Source organism: Colossoma macropomum, unplaced genomic scaffold (assembly GCF_904425465.1).
Source record: "Colossoma macropomum unplaced genomic scaffold, Colossoma_macropomum, whole genome shotgun sequence".
Taxonomy (NCBI): Eukaryota; Metazoa; Chordata; class Actinopteri; order Characiformes; family Serrasalmidae; genus Colossoma; species Colossoma macropomum.
Genome location: NW_023494791.1, coordinates 45,559,967 through 45,570,031, shown reverse-complemented (window position 1 = coordinate 45,570,031; position 10,065 = coordinate 45,559,967). Strand labels below are relative to the sequence as shown.

At 38.1% G+C, this 10,065-nt stretch overlaps 1 protein-coding gene across 1 annotated transcript; it reads left to right on the top strand.

The window, feature by feature from the left end:
- On the top strand, positions 1–6,633 carry LOC118810978 (protein yippee-like 5). Its single transcript, XM_036575161.1, has 3 exons — positions 1–173; positions 1,552–1,717; positions 3,195–6,633. Exons 2-3 carry the CDS (start codon positions 1,577–1,579, stop codon positions 3,417–3,419), a joined length of 366 nt encoding a protein of 121 aa, XP_036431054.1. The 5' UTR covers positions 1–173; positions 1,552–1,576; the 3' UTR covers positions 3,420–6,633.
- The last annotated feature ends 3,432 nt before the right edge of the window (positions 6,634–10,065 follow it).

Genomic DNA, 10,065 nt, shown 5'->3' with positions numbered 1-10,065 from the left:
TTGACAGCGCTGCTGAGAGCCAGCTGTAGCAGAAAAACAAAAACAACAGCGAGCAGTGAGGGAATGTGGCGCTCTTAACAGGACAAAAACGGTCAGAAAACCACTCAGCACTGACCACAAAGACTACAGATACAGACACACAACGCGTGTTATTAGGACGAGACCGAAGGCGGGTAAGACTTGGCTGTTTTTTGCCTGTTTAGCTGGTATAATCGAGTGTAAACGAGTGAGAAAATGTTCCGTCTGCCTCAACAACAAAGTAGTGAAAACCTGTCAGTTTACAGACAATTTCAGCTGCTTTGCTCATGAGAGTTGGGGGTTAAGTGGGTTATGCTTTTATTCAGTCGTTTTTAAACGTGTTACGCTGCAGAAATCAACCCTGAGCTAACTTACGTCCTTAATACTAACTACGAAGCTGAAGTCAGCTTCTTGTTCGCCAGCTTCTTGTTGGAATTCACCCGTTCCACCTTAAATGGTCCTGCAGAAGCCTTCTGGTGCCTCAGGCGTCTCGGGCGTTGTTATAATAACTGCTGCACCATTTAAGGTGGAACGGGAAAATTCGAACAACAAGCTGGTGAATAGGAAGCCAACTTCAGTGTTGTCTTAATGGTTTGGTCAAAACTGCTAAAGTCGATGCTAACGAGCTCTCAGATGACGCTTTGTGAAGTGAAGAAACACTGAGAGACATTTTATATGAAGAGGCTGCTGACGACAACTAAGTCTTTTAAGGATGAAGGTCTTCAAAAGATAAAAGCTACTACCAGGACGTCTGTCTAAAGAAATCTAAAGAGCTGACCATAGTAACTAAATCTAATGTATCTTGTCTGTTCTGTGGTGTGCAGGACAACAGCCTCACTGTGAAAGGGGAATGCCTCAGATTTCTCAAGATTTCAGAATAAGTCAATCATTGAGATGCCAGCGAAGTCATTCAGAATGGTTTGGTTCTGAGAAACTTAGTGACTCAAAATGTCTTTTCTGTGGTGGTGATAGGAACCAGGGGTCACCATGTTTACAACACAAATACAGCCTTTTTATTTACTATCCGAAAAGACCGGTGAACCTACACGTGTCTTCTGAGTTTATTTTTGTAATATTAATGATGGTAAAGTAGTAGTAAATCTGAAAAAAGCTTTTTTTTTTTAGGTACTGTTTCACCGCACAATGCCCTGCATGTACCTCTCTGCTGTGAATATGAATTAAAATATAGTGTCTCAGGCATCAGACAATATATTCATAACAATTTAATGTAATAACATTATGTCAAATACCTTCTACAGGCATTAAACGCTTTAAACGCCTGGTTTCTATCACCACCACTGTGGATAATTCTGACTGAGTTTAGAGCCTTTAAACAGAGAAGCCATTCTGACTGACTCTGTTTACATCGTAATCCTTTAATTATGTAGAGATTTTGAAAAATCAGTGTAGTTCCCCTTTAATGATATGTGTAGGATCTGCCTGTTGAAATGTATTACAGTGTATTGAGTCAGTCATTCAGTGCATGGCTGAGGAGACAAGTGTACATCAGAACGTGTAATGTCATGTGTGCAGGACTGTGTGGACTGCGGAGTGCGCCATGGGCCGAATCTTTCTGGACCACATCGGGGGCACGCGGCTTTTCTCCTGTGCCAACTGCGACACCATCCTGACCAACCGCTCCGAGCTGATCTCCACTCGTTTCACTGGAGCCACAGGCAGAGCCTTCCTGTTCAACAAGGCACGTATCTGCACGAGTCTGCAGCCGTACACAAACACAGCTCCAGTGAATGAGTCACTTATGCACATGCACCTGTTACCAGAACCTGTATACAAACATTGACCCCAGACCAAACCATGAATGTCCTCGTTTGTGTTTGTTGTCCCTTTGTTTACTGCTTGGAAGAAACTCTGCTGCTGAAGGACAAACTGTATTTATCAGCTTACGTCTGGTACTGTTGTAGTGTTTACTGTAAGGATAGACTATATGCCAAAAATATAACCACACAATACATCACCGTATGCATTATGCATCATAATATTTAGTTTTTCAGAGGTTTGGAATGGACTTCACAGTTTAAAATATTGTAGGCTATGATAAACTGGGAGCACAGTTCCCTCACCATTTGCAAATAAACTATTCAAGAGAGTTCAAGAGGAAAAATCAAACAACTGTGAAAATGAAGTACAACAAAAACAGTACATCCAACAAATACATGGCACAGTGGGAAATGATGCTTAGTTGTGACCAGATTTTTTTCTATTTAGAGAGAACTCCTACTCAGTAATACCTTCAGAGTTGATCTGAGTAGAGGGCGCTGTTGAGAGGGTTTACAATGAATGTTTTTCTTCAGTACAGAATAGCATTACGTCTTTCAACACATCTGTCATATTTCTCTTAAAGCTTTTCAGCTCTAGTTATAAAACTTTGCAACAGCGGTTTTTATTATATTGATGATGGTTTTGAGTGCAAAATGCTTTAGAGGGAGATCCTTTTCCAAATTCTCTTAAGTGCTTCTCTGTTCATTGTCTATGAAGCAAAATCTTTGTTTAGTGATGTGTTTTAGTCTTAGTTTAGCTGTTTCATTGAATTGATAGCCAAGTTTATACTCCACTGCTAGATAGAGGTCCAAGTTGAGTGAAATTCACTATATGGCCAAAAGTATGTGGACTCCTAATTATTGAGTTCAGATGTTTCAGCCAAACATTGCTAACAGGCGTAAAATCAATCATATCTTAGGAGCAGACTGGGTTGTACTGAAGAGCTCAGTGATTTTAAGCATAGTGCTCTTATAGGATGCCACCATTGCATAGGTCAGTTCATGAAATGTCAGCCCTGCTAGATCTGCCCTGGTCAACTGTAAGTGGTATTATTGTGAAAATGCAAGCATCTAAAAGCAACAACATACTCTCAAATTGCAGTTTCCTGTACAAACCTATTTGTTAAGCTCTTTTAATGAGCTGTTTCATGTTGTCACTGAATATTTTATGTTAAATATTCTTCTGCTTGGTTAAAAATAAAGAGGATATCTGTATGAATACAAAAACATGTTTAATTTTTTTTAGCTAAGTTTTTAGCTGAGGGCTGTCTCACGGTCTAGTGTTTTTGATGTAAATGGATGGAATAAATAACAGCCTCCGCCTATCAGATGGTCTGCAGATCTCACCAGCTTATCTTTCACGCACTGCTACACTAAAGACTGTTTTTATGTCTTAAGGTGGTGAACCTGCAGTACAGCGAGGTGCAGGATCGCGTGATGTTGACGGGCAGGCACATGGTGCGTGACGTCAGCTGTAAGAACTGCAACAGTAAGTTGGGCTGGATCTATGAGTTCGCCACGGAGGACAGCCAGCGCTACAAAGAGGGCCGCGTCATCCTGGAGAGGGCGCTGGTGAGAGAGAGCGAGGGTTTTGAGGAGCACATCCCCTCGGACGCGTCTTGAAAGCAGGCTTTCGCGCTCCTCTTGGTGAACCTTCCTCACAACCTGCTCTTTGCTATGGTGTACCAAGGCTTTGTGGTGATGTTTCATATCTACTCCAAGGTAACCTTCAGTATATGTGTGCTGGCATCTTTGCCCATTGGTACCTTTTACTCCTGCAACATCAGAGCTATGAGTATGAGATATGCGCACACGCATGGAACAAATCTAGCACCCAAAATCTGCCCTGGCTGCTGTACCATCAAGGCTTTGTAATATTGTAGTGGTCCAATGCTGTACTGCACCTGTTCCGCGGCTTCAGTGCACACGTACAGCACCTTTCAGATCCTCATTTTTTCAGTAGAGTTTACATTGTTTGTTACATCACTGGGCTGATTGTTCTGCAGTGGGACTCATTTAATTGTGATCAGGCAGCTCATAGTTGTACTGGGAATGTTCACGAATGTTCTCTTGATTGCCCCATTGTGCCCAAAAGTGAATGTAATCTCATTGGTCAATCACAGTAAGTACTCCACACCTGCAGTAAAATGCAATATCTAGGGTTGGTCACCTGGACAGGGATTAAGCCTAGTCCTGTACTGTTTTTTTCTTTAAATGGAGAACCTCCATTCAGAATGCTGTGAATATTGGCTTAATCCCTGCCCAGGTAACCAACACTAGAATCATAAAGGAGGGGTGATTTAGCCTTCAGACTCTGTGCTGTGTCCCAGCTGTACACTAAACACTAATTCTATTTTCACTGTATATAAGGTGTAGGATAGGGATGCCCCAGTTGTGAATTTTAATGCCAGACTCTCTCTACAACCAAAACTGGCCCGAACTCACACTGTTTGAGCTAAGTGAACACACATTAGTGCATTTCCGGCATGTTCTTTCAGCCAAAGTACCAGTATAGGTAACAGTATTTGCTCTGTAAATGGCAGAATCAGCATTACAAATCTGTAAATGATAAATTAGTTGCCTGTTTAAGTAACATGAATCAAATAATGCGCTATGTCAAAAGGACATTTAGCACATAAGTCATGTATAATTATGCTACAGCAGATTTGACACAAGAGTAGCCGTAGCATTCATATACAGGGCGAGAGCTCTTACCTGCTTTATTCATGTCATACAATTGCAAAAATTAAAAAAAAATAAATAAATTAGCTCATAGAAACGGTACAAAGTTATTTGGAATAAAATCTGATTACATTAATGTTACAGTTAAGTCAATATTTCAGCCATGTGAGGATTTGTTACTACAGCAGTGATGTATTGTAGGTGGCAGCTATTGTTCCACAATTCAGGGTGAAGCAGAAACATGCAAGGTTAGCAAATAAGGCAAAATCTCTTACAATTAACAATTTACAGTAAATGTTACACACTGTAAAAAATGCTATATCATCTTAAGCCTTATCAATAGCTCTTATTACTTCTCATTTTGAGATTGATGTAAGAATATTATAGGCTTATTTCACTTATTTCTGGATGTATTTTTACTCGGTTTAAGTCATTTTATATAGAGAAATTGTGTTCAATCGTCAGATGATCCAAGCATTACTTCTTGAAACAAGCAAATTATTTGCCAGTAGAATAATTTCTGTAGATCAAATGACAAAGTGAAAAAATGTCTAAAAGTAAGTTAAATAATCTTAGAAATTTCTTACAACAGTCCAAAAATGAGAAGTGTTAGACATCCTGATGAGATTTAAGATGTTTTCTCTTGCCCAGGTATCATTTTATGTGATGTATATCTTACAGTAGTAGTGTTTAGTATGTAGTTGGGACATTTCAAATACAGTGGCTGACTCAGTATTCAACTCCGCTGTATTCCATTCTATTCTAATCACCACATTTTAACTGAAGCCCAGATAAGAGTCCGCTCTTATTGCGCTGATCGCAGCTACTATGTGCAAAACAGGATCAGCTCTTGAGGTCTAAGAGGCTTTAAGATTTTATGATTTAGACACCTCTGTGCCCAGGCTGGATCAAATTTCAGTTGTGCTTAAGAATGTTTTCGTGGTTCAGCATCTGTGTTCAGTGTTTTCACCCAAATCTCTATCTGCATTGTACTGTATTCGTATTGTACAGTCAACTACAGTCATAAGAACAGCTTTGGTAAGACCTTATTGGAGCAAAATGGTTGTGGTTTTACATTATATAGTCAGTTAACTTTACATTTTTCTTTATGGAATTCAGCAACTGCCCATTTACCTCTACTCTAAATCTCTAGTCAGTTGGTAGGGCTGTACGATATGAACAGAAAATGCTGTTGGATGTCACAATGAGGATATCAGAACGATAAATTATTATTAAAACTGTGCCTCTGACTGGATACGATGCAAGTACAGACTTATTTTGGATGTGTAAACAGAGATCTAACCATCTTCTCCTTTAAACAAGTAGCAAAATGCAAAATTACAAAAGCGTCATTTACAACTGTGCATAATAAAAAGAAGGAATTAATTTTTTTTTTTTTATTTATTTGCCTTTAGTTATTAAAGATGTTTGTTGTGACAGTAACCATCACTGCCTCGCACTCTTAAAACAATACTGGGTGTGAGAACAATCCTAATGTTTCACATGTTTTTACAGGCTTATAGTTGAGGATGGAGTAGTTTCAGTGCTGTGCACAGGGAAGCACTTAGGCTTCTAACAGTTCGTAATGACGTCTCTCTGGTGCTGCGTGTATGAGGTAAATCGATCTGCTCTGTCATCTCAGCTCTTAATGATGTGTTTATCACGGAAACCCACATCACAATAACAATAAAAATATGATCGTTCAGCCCTTTCAGTTGGCTTTCTGTTCCTTATAAGCACGAGGAGGTGCATCTGTGGTAACAGTACAAATGCAGCAGGTAGAGATTGGCTTGAAAACGCTGGCGTATTCCTTTAAGTGAATTGCTTTGAAGATCACAGTCCACCCTTAGTCCTTACGTCTGCATTGTCGAGCATTACGTCGTTATATAATTCTTTTTATTATGGTTGTTATAAACATTACTGATAGACCAATATATCATCTTAGTTTCATAAGGCATGGTCATTATGATTTGGTCAAAGTGCTCATTAGTATGGTTATTGGGTTTAATGATGTTGTTAGAATTATTTATGCTCATTTGTTGCATATAATGGAAAATTTCCATCTGAAAGACAATTGTGTGTTTTCTCCTTTAGCTTTGTTCCTTGATGTTTTGTGGTTCATTTCAAATAAACGATGATGTCTTTCAAAATCACACACTGGTTTTTTATTTTGCAGTGTTTTGGGTACTATACAGAATTTGTGACTTTTTTTGTTAATTTATTTATTTTACCTGAGGCTCATGCTGTGTCGGCTAAAAGAACACAAACTAGAACATTTCCAGTACTTTCTATTAGCCAAAGATTTAATATAAATAACACTAGTTGCTCTATAATATGCACACAAGCATTCAAATACAGCAAGTGGACTTGACTCAAGTTATTTACATTATAAAACTGCTGCACTCAGCCAATACATACATACATACATCATCTTAACCGCTTATCCTTCTGGGTCGCGGTGGGGTGCTGGAGCCTATCCCAGCTGTCATTGGGCGGAAGGCAGGATACACCCTGGACAGGTACTCAGCCAATATAAAATATTAAATTAGCCAAATGTGAGTTTGGAGTAAAAATTTGGATTCTGATCATACACACCTACCAATGTTGTTAATAATAATTAATAATAATTATTATTATTTTTCTTTAGCAACAGTTCTTTATCATAGATACCACATGTTCGTGTTGATAGAATCAGAATTGGTTTTATTGCCAAATTAAAAGAAAAGGCATAGCAACCTGTAAATAAATAGAGCAGGAGAAAAAAAATTATAGTGATAAAAATAAAATAGTGCAAGCAGTGAACATTTATTTATATATATATATGTATGTGTGTATATATATGTGTGTATATATATATATATATATATATATATATATATATATATATATATATATATATATATACTGTAAAATGAACAGTTGAACTGTAAGTACAGATCAATATTGAAAATATAGAGTATAGCATTAGTTCACACAGGCCATGAAGTCAAGCTCAGGCCCCAATCAAATCACCAGCCAGTATCAGCTGACGGCTCAGCTGATCGCCTGCTATGCATACAATTGGCTAAATTTGTCAGGGCATTTATTTAAACTACTTTAGCCGGCCCATTCTTGCCACTTCCTCTGCAAGCCACTTTGCAACCTGCATCCTCCTTCAAGCTGTGTCTGTTAGACTTTCCGTGTAGGCACATGGAAGGGCAGGGTGGTCCCAGACCACAGCTATACCGCCAAATATAACTTACTGCAAACGTAAACAAAATATTTTCTTTGACGATGAAATACACTATGGGGCAAAAGTCTTTGGCCGTCACAATTAAATGTTTAAAACTATATCTCACACAATTAAACAAAAAATTAGAATATCATAGAATAGAATTAAATTTAGAATTATAAAGGGTTAGAATATCATTTTCATGGATGCTTTTAGCACATTATTATATATAGAGTACAGGAATTTTGTGGTCAGATTTAAAGGGAAATTCCACCTGCTTTTTTCAAAATACAGTGGTTTATATGTAATCAGAGTCATTCAGAGTGGTTTGATGTGAAATTGTCCTTTGTAGATGGTTCATTCCTTACAGTGGTGGTGATAGGGACCAGAAGTCTTGATGTCTACAACACAAATATAGCCATTTTATGAACTACTACTATGCGTCATCTTTTTAATACATTTAGTTTATTTGATAATGATAAAATAGTGAGACATCTGAAAAAGTACGTTTTAGCAGGGGGCTGTTTTGCCAAATAAGACCCTGCATGTACCTCTCAACCATCAGTAAAGATATCAAATATGATGTTTTGGGCAAAAACCATTTTATGTAACAACTTTCTGTGAGGAAACTTTTAGAGACATTAAACTCTTCAGACGCCTTTTTCCTGTCAACACCACTGTGGAAAAATCTGACTCAGAATTCCCTTTAAACCCCTTTAAACTGCTAAACTCAACTTACCTACAAACCACAACCTACATTGTAAGTAAACTGGCGTATGAACCCCACCACAGTGAAACAACCTGAAAATGACACTTGCTTTGTCCACTAGATGGCGACATAACCACATCTGTTCAGCAGCTCTCATTTCAGTAAAGCTTCAATCTCATGACTGAGGCTTTGTGGGCTCTGCTGCGGGAGACAGTTCAAGCCTTGTCTTGGACTCAAAAGGGATTTTCCACCAAAATCAGTTTGTAGGACCAGGCTTAATGTGGAAACCTGCAATCTATGTGTGTATAAAGCAAAAACATATTTAAAGGAGTATTTTGACCACAAATCGGATTTACACACTTTTACCCCTTATGTAAGATGAAGTCAATCAGCCAAGACATGTTCACTTCTTTGGTTTTACACTGGAGCTGTGAAGCTAATGTAGCTAACGGGTAATAGAAGCATACAACTATGAAACTGTCGTTACCTGAAACGGTTGAGTTGTTCTCAAATAATAAATTATTTGGGAAATATCCGATCACCCCATTCAATGTTGTTAATAATAGCTGATGATAGTAAAGATTATAATTCCTAATCATAGCAGCAACATGTTCTGATTGATTAAATCAGAATCAGAATTGGTTTTACTGCCAAATTCAAAGATAAAGGCATAGCAACCAGTAAACAAACAGAGGAGGAGAAAAAACAGACCTGCTTATGAGGGTTTTGACATTATGATAGACTGTTACTGATACAATGATCCCGACTACAAAGGATAAATTGTGTAAATTAGATGTTTTGCTACTCCTTTAAAGGGACGTTCTACTTAATTTTGCATGCTTCCACATTTTTGCCTAATTTACTGGTTAAGGGCCGCAGTTTAGCTTAAGCTAGATGCCCTATATACATTGTTTATCTGTACTGTCCCTGTCAAATAAACAAAATAAATAGATGTAAAGTCGTTCAGAGTGGTGTGATGTGAAATGTTCCATTCTGGAGAAATAAGTCGAAATATTTCTATGGTGGTGATGGGAACCAGACGTCTGAATCAGAATCAGAGTTTAATGCCTCTGAAAGCTACCACACAGAAATGATTTATGACTGTTTTGAAAACGTTGGCCTAAAATATATTTATGGCGGAGGGATACGTGCAGTGCACTGTAAGGAAAAAGAGTAGCCAAGACTTTTTGTTTCAGATTTGCCACAATTTTACCTTCATAAACATTAATAAAAAGTCAGAAGACTCATGCAAGCATCCTTGTTTTGCATAGTAAATGAAACAGCTATATTTACATTACACATTGTGATCCGTGGTTCATATCACCCAGCACTGTTAAAGTAATCAGGAATCTCTTATTTCACATCAAACCACTCTGAATGACTTTACATCGCAATGACTCAATTGTGGAGCAATTTCTGAAAAAAAATTTGGATGGAATTCCCCTTTAATCCCCTATACGGTCAATGAATAACTGCAGTGCTTACTCGTGGATATGGATCTTAACTATCCCACATAAAAAAAGGACAGCAGTTCTCTCCATGCTGGTATGTTTCTTGTCAGTATAATTAGAGCACATTCAGCAGCGGAGGAGTCAGTGTCAGCAGGTTTAACTGAGCTTTATTATTAACCCTTTCATATCTCAATGAGAGCAGGTTGAACTTTGTTG

What these genes read in the sequence shown, in the direction of transcription:
- LOC118810978 (XM_036575161.1), top strand. Translation starts at nt 1,577, where the DNA reads ATGGGCCGAATCTTTCTGGACCACATCGGGGGCACGCGGCTTTTCTCC. An exon ending in GAGCCTTCCTGTTCAACAAG is followed by an intron (nt 1,718 to 3,194) that starts GCACGTATCTGC and finishes TTATGTCTTAAG; the next exon opens with GTGGTGAACCTGCAGTACAG.